At 35.0% G+C, this 14,690-nt stretch overlaps 1 protein-coding gene across 1 annotated transcript; it reads left to right on the top strand.

Moving 5' to 3' along the window:
* Positions 1-11,839: 11,839 nt before the first annotated feature.
* On the top strand, positions 11,840-13,125 carry LOC134253163 (protein zntD-like). The gene has a single exon (XM_062735681.1). It carries the CDS (start codon positions 11,881-11,883, stop codon positions 12,889-12,891), a length of 1,011 nt encoding a protein of 336 aa, XP_062591665.1. The 5' UTR covers positions 11,840-11,880; the 3' UTR covers positions 12,892-13,125.
* Positions 13,126-14,690: the final 1,565 nt, after the last annotated feature.

Raw genomic sequence — 14,690 nt, 5'->3', positions numbered from 1 at the left:
CAGAAACTAAGTGAGTCTTCAGCGTCTCAAAGGCTTTGTCCTGTTCCATTCCCCAATGCCATTCTTTAATCTGTTTGTTCTTTCCTTTTGACTTCTTGAGAGGAGATGGCATCAAGTCAGTCAATGGCCTGCAGATCCTACTGAAATTCTCAATAAACCGTCTATAATATCCGACGAATCCGAGAATTCTGCGTACATCCTCTGGTGTTTTGGGTTTCGGCCAATTAAGAACTTTTTCTGTCTTCTCTGAATCTATCTCGACACCATTCTGTGAAACAATATGGCCAATGAACTTTACTTTCCTCTTGAAGAATTGGCATTTGGATGGAGCTATTTTCAGTGTAGCCTCTCTTATTCTGTTGAATACAAGTTGTATGTTGTGCACATGTTCTTCAAAAGTCTTGCCAAAAATTATCACATCGTCTATGAATACACAGCACACTTTCAAATTCAGGTCAGCTAAGATGTTCTCCATAAGTCTCTGGTATGTTGCCGGAGAATTAGTGAGTCCAAATGGCATGCGATTGAATTCATAAAATCCGAGCGGTCCGACAGAAAATGCTGTGCGTTCCTTATGGCTCTCCAATATCTCCACTTGATGATATCCTGACTTCATATCAATGTGAGAGAAGAACTTATTTCCTGCCATACAGTCTAAAAGATCCTCAAGTCTTGGAAGTGCGTAACTGTCCTTCTTAGTCAGTTGGTTCAGTTGTCTGTAGTCGACGCATAATCGCAGACTCCCATTCTTCTTTCTCACAAGTACCACATTAGATGCGTATGGAGAATGTGAAGGTCGTATGATACCAATGTCAAGTAGTTGTCTAAGATGCGATCTCACTTCGTCAAACATGGATGCAGGTATTCTTCTGTACCGCTGCTTGAAAGGGGTGTCATCTAACAAATCTATCCTGTGCTTCACTCTCTCTGTGTGTCCTACATCATGGTCTCCTTTGCTGAATATATCCGAGAACTGTAAAAGAAGATACTTACCCTTCTCCAACTGTTCATCTGATAAATCACTCTCTATGATGTCAATCTCATCTAAAAGGTTGAACTTCTCAGACGGTTCAGGCATCTTAGGTAGATCTTCAATGATGACGGGTTGAACCTCACATATGATACCTCTGGATGGAATCGTCAAAGTCCTTGAAGTTGTGTTGGATAAATGAACTGTGACCTGTCTGTTATTCCTGAAGTAGTAAGGTCTTAGAACTGGTTCGACATCAAAATCTTTGTAGTCTGGTGATAATTCAGTTGATTGAAGAATAGAAGCAGTTCCCTGGTATGGTAATTCCTTATCGTAATAACCCTCAACTTACGTCACTGAATTTGGTGGAAGCGTTACTCTGCAATTCGTTTTCACTACAGCTAATCTGTTGTCATTCCTTCGAAGTTCTTTTTCCCTAAGTGTCAGACATCTCATGGTCATAAACCAAGGTGTAGTCAGGTTAGCTGTTTGTAGATATCTCACACCATGTTCTGCTTTCAGTTGTTCTATCATTGAGTGTAGTATGTTGGTACCTAGGAGTACTGGAACTTGATGACTGTATTGACTATCTGGAGTAACTAGCATTATGGTTCTCGTAATGATGTTACTGTTCCCTGGAGTTTTGATGTCAGCCTCTATGTATCCTTCATACGGTAGTTGTGATCCTCCCGCACATTCTATTTCCACAATCTCATCCAACGGTTTCATCTCAATTAAGTCTGATAATTCCTCTCTGTAAAATCCTTTACTAATTGTTGACACGGTTGACCCTGTGTCCAAGAGAGCTTTAATTCTTTTCCCATGTAGAATGATTTCCGTTTCTGTTGGTTTCCCAAACATTCCTGGTGGTATAGATGTGCGTACCCTGTTATTTGTAATAGTGGGACCATCGATAATTCTTCTACTCAAGCCTAGTACTGGCCCCTCCGTCCAGGCTTCCTGAAGTTTAAATGACTCCTCATGTGGTCAAGTTTCACCCGACATCCAATCTGTAGGTGTCCTGGCTGCTTACATCTATAACAATAGACGGTATCACTGTTGTTTCCCTTAGCTCCCTGGGATGATTCTTGTTGATCCCTATCATATGTATCCTCACGTTGCTGTATAGGTGGTCTATTGTTTTTCCATCCTCTGTTGTTCCAGGATCCTCTCTGATTTCCTCTTCCTCTGAAGTTATTTCCTCTGTATTGCTGATGTTGGGTCTCTAAGTTCGTCATTTTATGCGTCAGTTGTTTCACCATACCCTTAAGCTCTGCAATGTCACTATCTGATGATGTAATGGCTGCTTTAGCTATCTGGGGCTTTGTTGGCTTCTTATGGTCTTTCTCCAACTGTCGTAATGCAATACGCAATTTGTTGAAATCTTTCTCTGTGTCGTACTTGTGGCCACTAATGTCCTTCAATTCGTCTCTAAGTCCCATCCATAGCATTCCATGTAACATACCATTCACTTCTGAATTCTTAACAACTCCTTTCTCCAACCCTCTTCCAATGATGTCCTCTAATCTTCCACTCCATGCTGACACGTCTTCATCCTCTCTCTGTTTGGCACTATAAAACTCGGCTAAAAGCTGCTCTTTATTTGCCACACTACCATAAACACTGTCAAGAGTGTCTAAAACATCACTCATTGGTTTGTCCAGTCCTTGGTAAATTAACATTCTAGCGGCAGATCCGGTCAAAGAGCGACGGATGGCAAACTCTTTCTGTTCCTTCGTGTAACCAGGATCTTTCATCACCATTTTCACTTCATACCGCCAAATGTCATATGCTACTTCACCTTTGATATCACCACCGGAAAATGTTCTTATCTTAGGGGGATAAGGCGATAAAGTAACTGTTTTTGTCTTAGGGACTGTGCCTGTTCCTTCTGGTGGTAGAGTGAGTGGAGGAACTTTGGGTTTCACATCTGGTTTGGTATCCTTCGAATGAGCAATGTACTCCTTGATCCATTTGTCTAGTTCAGCTGGGTTGTCTCCCTTAGGATGAAGTCCCATGGCCTGAAATGTTTTGAACATCTGGTCGTAGACAATTGTTTCCACAGGTTGTGAAGTAGTAGTAGGACTTGTAGGTTGGGTTGTAATAGGACTTGTAGGCTGAGTTGTAATAGTGTCCTGTTTGTCCGCCATGATGATCTCTGTATAATAATACAAATCACAAAATGAAAATCATTCAAATATTTACAACAACAAAAATAATCACAAACTATTTACAAAATACAAAGCATATGATCTTCCATAATCTTGGATGATGATTGAGAAATCACTTGTAATGACAAAAATCAGTATGCTTACCTATTCCAAAAATCTAATCTTCAATAATGGAATAATCAGCTGCTCGTCAAGTAGCCGTAAGCAAATCACGAAAGAAAAAAAATTGATACGCGTCAAACTTTACTTTAACGATCTACTATTACTACTATATGCACGATACAGGAATAGTCTTATGTACTAAGTTTTTGATTCTAAAATATATTTTCACACTACATAATAGATCTGGTCACTCTGGATAGGCTGAATATAAACACTAACTCTAAACCTTCAAACTCAAATGCGACCCACAAAAAAAAAAAATAAATCCTCACCAAATGTAATCAAATATACCAATCAAGGAAACTTCCACTGACCTAGATGATAACCTGATCACTACCAAATAAACTAATTGATGTCACAAACCTCTAAGTATTTCTTCACATGATTACAAGAAAGTAATAGAAGTATAGGATGTGCAAGGGTAGAGTTAAACAGAAAGACTGTTAATTCAGAAAAACATGCAACTACATATTCACCGACTCGTTCACTTCTCAATTACAATTTAACTCTAAATTATCTTTAGTTATTTATGTTAAATTATCTAAACTGAAATTGAAATATCAAATAAAAATTTAAATAACTTCAAATTAAATGGAAAATAAGTATACTCTCAAAATAATATGGGACAAAAATAAATTCCTAAATTAAAAAAAAAATAAATGCACAGACTGAAAAAAAATAAGTAAACACAGAGAAACTAAAGTGTTTCAAGATTTGTTTACACTAACTACCCTCACTTCCGGATCCGGTAACCTTGACCTTGTAGTAAATGTATGTCTGTTTGTGTATATAAGTATAAAGTACCAACGACAGACACAAGTGATAAAATATAAACAAACAAAATAAATAAATTCAATAAATAATAAACACAAATACTGCTGAAATCCCTGAAAAAAAATAATCAAAATTTGTTTCGAAAAGAGTCAGAAATATTCACTTTGACAAAAGCAAAATTGTAAGCAAATCAAGTCTAATTTGAACGCATGTTTCCGAGTACTGGCACTGCTGCAAATAAATGTCTCATACAGGTGCACAAACGGAAATAATTGTTCGCGAATAACAGGAACAAGTCAACTGGTAAATAAATATAACTGCTGTAGAATGAAACAAGTCAAAAAGTTTTATTTTCAAACCTCAATCAGCTGTCCAGTGGAAAACTTGTGGTTTTTCACGTATACCAAATCACAACCGGAAGTAAACACAGACAACGAAGTCGTGGAATTTTCACTGTGGAACAGATGTTTCCGGAAATGAAAAATGGGCGTTGTCACACCAAGTAATCACAATTCCGTTGGGCGCCATTGAAACCGGGTGGAAATAAGCAACAACTCAAACACATTCCATCTGGTTTATAATACGTGGGTTTATTGTGATGGTAGACTATTGCCCATTATGGTAAAGATAGATGACCCTGTAATACGTATTAAAATTATAAATACAAGAACAATAACTCTGCATGCAAATTTTCACAGGCAAAGCAGTTATAACATAAAATAAAACCAAAATTTCCAATGTAAACTATTATCCTTTTTAACAAAAATGTTTATCATAAACTCATTATAAATAAGTTTAGAATATTCATAGTTTCTGATGAACACAAACTAGATAAATTTCAAATAACAGATAACCTCATGCAAAACTCTCAAATTACATGAATTGAACAAATAAAGAAAAATGAGTTTAAATACTTTCAAAAATACAGAATAATTCATCAATATTTAAAAAAATAATGCTGTGTTCATTTTTATACCAACACACAGTTAACCTTACCTCCCATGAGGTGCAAAGGTCTGGCATATATACAAAACCTCAGCTGTCTAGCTGTATGAATATGTGGTGTTCTAAATGTAAAAAAAATGATATACTGCTCAATGTAGGTAATTATTTAGAAAAATGAATACTTTAGGAATTTACTTCAAAACTTTATAACTTTAATACACTCACTATCTCCATTCTAATTTTAGCAAATTATTTAGAATTAAAATAAACTCTATTTAATGCTGTTATATTTACATAACTTATTTACAGCTTTCATACAAATCTCACAAAAGACTTTCACTCCCTCATACTCAGCCTAACATTCAAACATTCACACAAAGTAGATAAAGTAGGAAAAATAAAGAAATGTGAAAACCTAAACTAAACACTAACCTGGTAAAGGAATAAACTCTGTCCAGAAATATTTTCAAACCAAGAATATCAAATTCAGCTCAAAGCAAAAACTTCTAAAAACTGCACTAGAACACACACACCCATCAGAATGCTTGGGCATGAAAAAAAAAATAGAATTCCCTCCTAAAAATCACCTGACCAATCCAGAATGACCACTATCTAACCAGATCTATAAATAGCTACAAATCTACAGGTAAGCCCAAAAGAAAGATAAATACTTTACCTGTAAGACTTCATAAATGATAAAATAACGAAACACATACTTGAATTCATAATTTGAATGAAATAAATCTTTATTTAAATATTTCAATTTAAACTCTGAAAATAATAATTAAATCAACGAAAATACCTGAAAAATAAATTGATTAAAAACATATAAAATTTCACTCTATTACAGTTAGATTTAAGTTTCTTTTTTTGTTAGCAACAATACCCAAACATAAATAGATAGAACCATATTTAACTAGAAATATGTCTTTTTTTCAAAAACAAAATAGTGTAACTATAGTGCAAGTAATGTATATTGGGTTTGTATAAAAACAGCCAGAGTTACCTTTCTTTCTCTCGATCTCCTTTCTTCAGTCTGTTGAGTGAACGTTTATCTGTATGTATGGGTGAGTGACTGTGATTTAAGTTATATCACCCCATACCCCCTAGTCAGGTTGGATTGTAGGGGTAATGTAAAATCCTGGCTTATATTTGAATAAATATGTGAGGAAAAAACGCCCAGACTTCTCACAGATATCCTGAAATCTATTTGGCAGACAGACACAACACAAGAAGATTGGAAGGTCGATCTCACAGTAAAGTTGCCCAAGAAAGTTGCCTTAGCTGATACTGAAATTGGAGAGGAATTATGATGTTTTCAGTTAGCAACAAAGTCTTGTGCAGAGTCATCTAAAACAGAATGGTCTCAGTCTTCATAAAGGATAAGATGGATTCAGAAAAAGAAATCATGCACAGACCGGATATATTCCTTGGGGAAAATTTTAGAACAGAGCAATGAATGGAATGCTTCGTTGTATTCCAATTTCATCGACCTTGCCTAAGCATTTGACAGTATACATCGTCCTGCTTTAAAGATGATCCCTGGACATAATGGCATCCCTAACAAGATCAAATCCATCATTCAGATGCTATACAAGAACTTCCAGGCAAAGGTGATCTGAGGCACTGAACTGACAGACAGCTACCCAATCGAAACTAAGGTACGACTGGGATGTCTGCTTTCACCTTGGCTCTTTACTTTCTGCATTGAATGTGTATAAGAATCACTACCAGTCAGGTCAGTAGAGGAATATCCTGGACATTTCAACAGTCACTAAAGATCTTAGCTGTGCAGATGACATCGCTTTACCAGCACAGCGATATACGGATAAAAACTGGTGACCTGGTAGAGTATAGTAGACGAATTGGACTATAAATGTAAACAAAAGAAATTTAATGAATATAAATACAAAGATAGATAAGAAAGTTACAGCAAATAACAGAATAGAAGAAGTAGACAAATTTACATGCCTTGTCGGTAAGATCACAACCAATGCAGATTTCACCATGGAAGCTGAATAGAATTTTAAAAGCCCGTGCCACTTTTGCCAACCTACTGGACATTTGGAAATCGTCAATTATCAGAACCAAAATAAGGATATCCAAAACAAATGTCGTTGGAGTCCTCCTTTATGGATCCGAGTCCTGGAAGGTGACAAATAGCATCACTCAAAAACTATATATCTTCCAAACAAGATGTCTTCGTAGAATACTCAGGATATTCTGGCAATGAGGAGCTGTATGAAAGAACTCACACAGTTGCCATATCTGATCAGATTTAAGTGAAACAATGGAAAATTGGAAATAGATTGGCCATGTCATGAAAATGAAACAATCAGATATACCAAGGGTAGCCTTATGATGGACTACACCAGGAAAGAGAAACAGAGGGTGACCAAAGGAGACATGGCGACGGTCAGGAGAAAAAGAGATGAAAGATCTGACAGGGATGGACTTGGGGCATTGTACAGTCAATGTCCGACCAGACAGACAGAGATGGAGGTCCTCGGTGAGGGCCGTATGTGTTCAAAGCACAAAGAGGACTAATTAACTAACGAAGTCGTTTGGACCAGCACCACCAAAGACAAACAAGCAAAGGCATAATTACTCCCTTTGTCCTTTTGAAAACAACATGGTTTACACCTTTGCTAGCCAAGAGTTTCTGATGCTACTCTCCTCACAGAGGGTTTGCTAGGAGAGAAGTCAGTCAGAAATAACCTCTGGCCAGCGAAAAATGTTTAAATTGCTGCCTGAAAAACTTTCACAATTTATAAGACCAGTCAATTTTTCATCAAGCATGAAAAAATGCCTTTGAATGTTATTTGTTATAAAATAATCCTGGAGTGCACAAAATAAATATCATTAAAAATTCGAATAATAATAAAATCGAATGAGTTGAAAATTTGGTTTTTTTCTCTATACATAGATGAGAAATACTATTTCAAAAGAGCCAAAAATCCTGTCATTTTATTAAATTTTAGAACATTATGCCTTGAAGAAAAAAGGAAGTGATGTAAACTGGGTACAAATATTTATATAATTATATGAGCAAAAAAAGTAAGAGAGAGAGAATGAGAGTGGGGGGAGTAAAAATATATCACACCCAGCTTGACATTTTGTCGTCTCTATAATGATAAAATTTTTGCGTAAAGTTTATCAAAAAAGTCAAATTTTATCTCTTAAATTTTACGTTTTTTTTCTTCCAATTTTAATTGGTATTTATGTACACGAGTTAATGAAACGACCAATGCATACTAAATCTTAATCTAAATGGATCTTTTCTAAATTCTGTAGTCTCTATCCCGACTTACAATATTTTTTTTCAAGTGGCAGCAATACGCTTCCTTACTATCCATTAGAAAATGCGAAAGATTTTCAAAGTTACAAAAATATCTAAAGATCCACTTTAAGTTCATTTATCTCTGTAAAATATTGATCTGTTAAACTGTATCAGAAAAGATCTATATAGGTACTATGTCATCTTCTACATTATAAATAAAGCTGATTGTGCAGTGACATAAGTAGTCTTCAAAAATTGCACATAAGTTACAAGTAGGCAGTGTATGCTATATACCGAGAATAATAAACTTTTAAAAAATGACAATAGTTTTGAAAGATTTGATGTTATTTGTAACAGGCGTGATGTACGTTTTTTTTTCTCTCTCTCTCTCTCTTCAAGTTTTGTGGCTTATACCTCTTCCGTAAGTTATTAGAATAAAAATTGAGATTATATTAGTGAATAATTCCTATATCTCTCTGGCTGGCTGTGATCCAACATTGTAGAATGAACAGTAATAATGTAGAAATACAAAAATCATTGTCAAAATTTATTAGCAAAATTTTCAAAACTGTCCATCTCGAATCCTCCATGTATATTATATTATATAACTGATTATATGTTTATTCTTTATATATGTGTGTGTGTGTGTGTGTGTGTGAGTGGGTATGTGTGTGTGTGTGTGTGTGTACTTGTCTATTTTTTTTACCCTGTACTAGATTTCTTGGTTTGTATATATGTATATATTATATATGTACCTCTTGTACCAGTGATTTTTTTTTTCGAGTGAATAAAGAATTGAATAGAAAACAGGATGTGTTACCTTTCTGAAACAATGATGTCCCCGTATGGTAACAGCGAAGAGTAAACTTTTCTTAAAACGCAAATTTAATATATTGGTACCCAAAGAAGGGTATTCTTACTGTAAATGCAATTGTGAAATATAAAAGTACGCCAAGGTTAAAGTTTATTCACAAGAAATTTCCAAGGTCAAGGTAATTGGTATCCAATAAAAGGTCTTGCCACAAAGAATATATATATATATATATGTGTGTGTGTGAGGTATGGAAGCCTTACCCCTATACCTTCAAAACTTATGGCAAAAGTTAAAAAATTTAAAAAGTAGGTCAAACTCCAAGGTCAAGTCAAAATTCCTGATATCAAATAAAAGGTCTTGTCACAAGGATTAAATATGAATAGTGTGAAAGCAATTGCCTTACTCCTTAAAATTTATGGTCAAGGTTTTTTTAAAGTACGTCAAAGTCCAAGGTCAAAGGGTCAAAGTTCTTGGTATCCAATGAAGGGTCTTGTCACAAGGATTAAATATGTGAAGTTTGAAAGCACTAGCCCTAACCCTTTAAAAGTTAAGGTCAAGGTTTGCTTTTCAAAAGTAGGTCAAACGCCAAGGTCAAGGTCAAAGTTCTTGGTATCCAATGAAAGGTCTTCTCACAAAGATTGCACAAATGAAGTATGAAAGCACTAGCCCTTACCGTTCAAAAGTTATGGCCAATATTCAAGGGTTTTTTTTCCGTAAGTATGGAGATCTCCATGGTCAAGGTCAAAATTATTGGTATCTAATGAAAAATCTTTTCACAAGAAATACATATATAAAGTAAAAAAAAGTCCTGGTATCTACTGTTCAAAAGATATCGTCTAAGTAAAAGTTTGGAATTTTTGTATAAAAGTTGGTCAAACTCCATGATCAAGGTCAAGAGGTCAAATTTGGTGGTACCCAAAGAAAGCTCTCTTCACAGGGAATGCACATGTGAAATATAAAAGTCATAGCTCCACTAAATCAAGAGTTATGGGCAAGTTTAAAGTTTTTGCGGACAAACAGACAGACAGATAGAGATTACAGAGACAGCTAGACAGAGAGATAGACAAACAGACAGACGGACGGACAGGACAAAAACTGTATACCCCCGAAACTTTGTTTACGGGGCATAAAAATACTACGTTATGTTCACCTTCACGTGAACTCAAAATAAATTGCTTTCTTTAGTGCTTAGATTACAGAAGAATTCCGAGATAGACCGAAGGGCCTGGGGTCAAGTTAATGCCAATGGACCAATGCGAATAGAAAGTCAAGTCAAGAATCATTCACAGGACATATTCAGAGATAATTATATAACTGAGAAAGATTAATCGTTTTATCAAAATAGTTGTTCTTTCGGTCAATACAAAATATCTGACTACGAAAAAGTTACCACTGTATAACATTTCCCAACAGACTAGTACATGTACATGTAACTATTAATAATATTAAAAAAACCAGCTTCCAATATCTGGACAAGATTATTGTATCATGCATGTAAATAGCAAAGTCCTGATAAAATTAAATAGTATGCATGATTAAGTTATTGAGTTTCAACACTGATCCTTCCCTAAAAATTCTTAAGCAAAAACTACTTACCGTAATATACTTTCTACATGAGGAATTTAACTATGAAATAAATTATTTAATATATAAATAAATTGTTTAAAAAGAAATATATAATGGCAGTCAATAAAAACTTATATAGTGCTGTAAATTTCGCTCAAATTGCTGTAATTAATTAATTTTGTCTATATACAAAAATTGTCATGTATTTCAGGGGCGGATCCAGCAGTTTTTGAATGGGGGGTTCCAGGGTTGTGTCCCTCTACCCCCCCCCCCCTTACACACTCTCAAGCAAAGATTCACACACATGTATTGAAAGATCTTATGATATGGTAAATAATATCTTTGTTTACATCCCTTTTCTTCTTTGAAAAAGTACCCCAAGTCAGAATATATAAACTCATTTCAAAAACTAATGAAGCGTTAGAAAAATGAATGAATCTGCAGCATTTCCAAATTAGAGTAATAAGAATTTTCTTTTAGAATTTGAAAAAAAAAAACTTTTGGGGGGTAAGATGCAGATGGGGTTTAAAGCAAAGAGTTTTATGTTAGTTCTCAAAAGATATGATTAAAAAGGGTACATATAATTATATATGTAGCCAACACAGTCAAAGATCGCGGGAATATCATATCAACAGTCTAGTCTAGTCAAATTAAACCTCACATGTTGCATATCATATATAAGATATATAGAAATAAGTAGAATATTTTCTACCATTCGCTCGATAAATAAATAATAATGAAGGTGAATGGAGGAAATTAAATGTGTGGGAATCTATCTATTCAATACATAAGTTAGACGTACAAATATTTTTTCTCAGAAAATGTTTTATCTCTCTCTCTCTCTCTCTCTCTCTCTCTCTCTCTCTCTCTCTCTCTCTCTCTCTCTCCACTTGGCAAAAAATAAAGGGGGGGGTTCCAACCCCCGGAACCCCCCCTCTGGATCCGCCAATGTATTTAATTAATTTTCAATAAATTGAGACACGGAAATGAAATAATTCTAAAAATATTAAGTATAACTGTACATCACACCAGCAAAAAAATCCGGGAAGTATAGGTCAAAAGGTCACATAATAGTACATAGACAAAACCAACTTCCCTTTAAACCGACAGTCGGGCATACGTAGCGCAGTGGAGTGAAAACGGTTTTATTGATGTTTATTTTTAGGACCAAGGACTACGATCATGTGACTTAATCCACATGGTCTATACATTATGTAGCTGTGTAAGTTTAACACTGGAGCATTTGACAATGGTTTCTTTGACAGGAAATAAAGTCGCTGCTTTTTTCACAATATTTTTCATCACATTCATCTTCGGGCTGATACCTCCCCTCGTCGTGAGGTGTTTGAAGGGAGGTTCCATAAGATGGAGAATCCAGAATATCATCAGTCACCTGAACTGTTTTGCTGGCGGTGTGTTTTTCGCTACTGCAATGTTACATCTGCTGGCAGAGTCTGAGGAAGACATGAGAGAAGCCTTGGATGGTAGGGGTGAGAACGGCACAACAATACATTACCCTATTCATGAATTAACCGTAAGTTGTGGATTCTTTATCATTCTTATCATGGAGGTTGTACTCTTGAGAATTATGCATGGAGTTGGTCATGGCCCGGGGGTAAACAATGACTGCTCTCGCGATGGTTACAGATCAATTCCAGAGAATGACAAATTGATTCCTGAACCTAATAGGGAAACTGTAGAGGATCATCTCTCTGCTTCCGGTGTACACGATGACGTCAGAGAGGCTATTCAGGTGGCCCCGTCTCCGCTTCGGGCTTCTCTCTTTGTCCTGGCCCTGTCTCTACACATGATTTTTGAAGGCTTGGCTGTAGGACTTCAACAAACTGAATTAACTGTTTGGTCTCTGGTACTGGCCATATCTCTTCACAAGTGTGTTGTGTCTTTTAGTGTCGGAATGGAAATGCATCAGATTTTGGGAACCGGATGTAAAATGACCGCCTTTCTTCTTGTGTTTGCGATACTGTCGTCTGCTGGCGTCCTTATAGGCATGGCAGTCACACAGGACGGTACCAGTCAGTCGCTGACTATTGGAATCTTGCAGAGTATAGCCACGGGGACGTTTTTCTATGTGACGTTCTTTGAGATTCTACATCGAGAATTTTCCCATTGTCACAGCATCACCAAACTTCTCGTCTGTTTAAGTGGGTATGCTGTCGTAGCAGGACTAAAAACATTAGAACAGGACTGAATCTTATTGTCCCTATTTAATGTAGTAAATCTTCAAGGATGTGTCTAATGACAATGGTATACCATATAAGTATTATCCAACTGCCATCTGTGTAGCCCCCCTGCTTCCTAAAGTCCCCAAAGTTTGACTATTTTAACAAATTTTAATAGTTTAAAGATTTATGTTGACAATTCTAAGTTATTCACGTGCTGAATGAATGCTTGGTTCAGTTTATATTTAACAATTTGTATTTGATATTTGTTTTTCCATTGTTTTATAAAATCAAATGAACAAATGCAATAATATTCATGTATTCATTTATTTACAAACCATGGTTTTATTAAAAATGTGAACTCAAAACCTGAAGTGAATGAGAAGTCTGAGCATCTGCTAACAATACGTAACTGTATTAAACAAACAAATGAACATTATATTAGATTTTTTATGTTAAAAGAAGAATATACTTATTATATAAATAAACAAAGTTTTCTTGTTTCACAATGTTGTGTACTTCCTCACTTGGGGAAAATCTTTTGAAGGACCGGAGCAAGATTAATCTTCCTTATATCATTTTTAGAGAGAAAATGTGTCAAAGCAAGCATAACATTCTACACTAGGGAAGAGTTTTAGTTAAGTGCATAGCGACTATTTCACTGTTCGTATTAGTGTTTCAAAAATGTCATTTTCAAATTTTATAAGATTTTTGCTTCTTGGGCCATTTTGAATGGATAATTGCGTACATGTACATGTAAGATGGGACATTTAAGAAAACTAAATATTTACAACTACAATCAGATGAAAAAAAAGCAGCAGTATAGGTTTAAGTTCTCAAGAAAGCTACATTAAGTACAGATGATACAAACAATCTTTTGTCAAAAAATTGGGTCATACGCATGTTTTAATGAGTAAAATGAACAAGTTTCACCGCGTAGTTTTATTTAATTTTTCATTCAAACTGTCACAATAAGGGATTTAAAGTTTTTAAAAAATGTATAGATTAATGATAAGGATGGTTGCAGAAAGATGGGATTTTTAACATCATATAGAATGTTTACAATAATACGATTTCTTTATATTTTAGAAATTTATTATTTGCATCATTTGCACTTTCATCTAGTCAGTTGGGCATTCTCTTTCCCTATGAAATTTCCCTATGAAGCTGAGCATATTAATTTAAATTATTTGGGCATATAACATGTAAATTCAGCCACAGTTTGAATCGGTGTTTTAAATTATTACTTTTTTCCATTTGAAAATAAATAGCATGTAAAAAATGCGAATGTTTTAGATATGTTTTGAATCTACTGATCGTAAGTAAATTTAAATACAAAATGTAGAGCAATTTATCCGTCAGAGTGTTCTATATTTGTATTCATGTTCACCTTGCGAGTCAAAAATTCACATGATACACACATGTAGAAGGCAAGCGTAGAGCTTTTCACGGGTTAAAATGCGGTGTCCTTGTAAATGAATGTCCCAATTTTTATCATGGTGAATTTTTTTAAAGGCCGCTCTTTGTCCGCTGACTAATCAATAACGACTTGAGCGGGCGCTAGTCAGGTCATCACGCTTAAATTGACCATATATACATCGATCATGAATACTTCATACTGGCTACTACCAGTAGATTTCTTTTTTTTTTTACTTTGTGAGACGCCATTTTTAAAAACATTTTTAGATACTAAATCTTTTTATTGAAAAGAAATAATTTTGCTGTCAAGAATTATTTTTTCTGGTATATTTCTAGCTAATTCAAAATAATAAAATAGTGTACATGGTTAAAAAATGAACTTAGCATCAATAAATTAAAAAAATAGTCA

Source organism: Saccostrea cucullata, unplaced genomic scaffold (genome assembly GCF_032062105.1).
Source record: "Saccostrea cucullata isolate Sc308-1 unplaced genomic scaffold, CSIRO_AGI_Scuc_v1 ctg319, whole genome shotgun sequence".
NCBI lineage: Eukaryota > Metazoa > Mollusca > Bivalvia > Ostreida > Ostreidae > Saccostrea > Saccostrea cuccullata.
The sequence above is the reverse complement of the archived record's forward strand: the minus strand, read 5'-3'. Positions and strand labels throughout refer to the sequence as shown.

What these genes read in the sequence shown, in the direction of transcription:
- LOC134253163 (XM_062735681.1), top strand. Translation starts at nt 11,881, where the DNA reads ATGGTCTATACATTATGTAGCTGTGTAAGTTTAACACTGGAGCATTTG.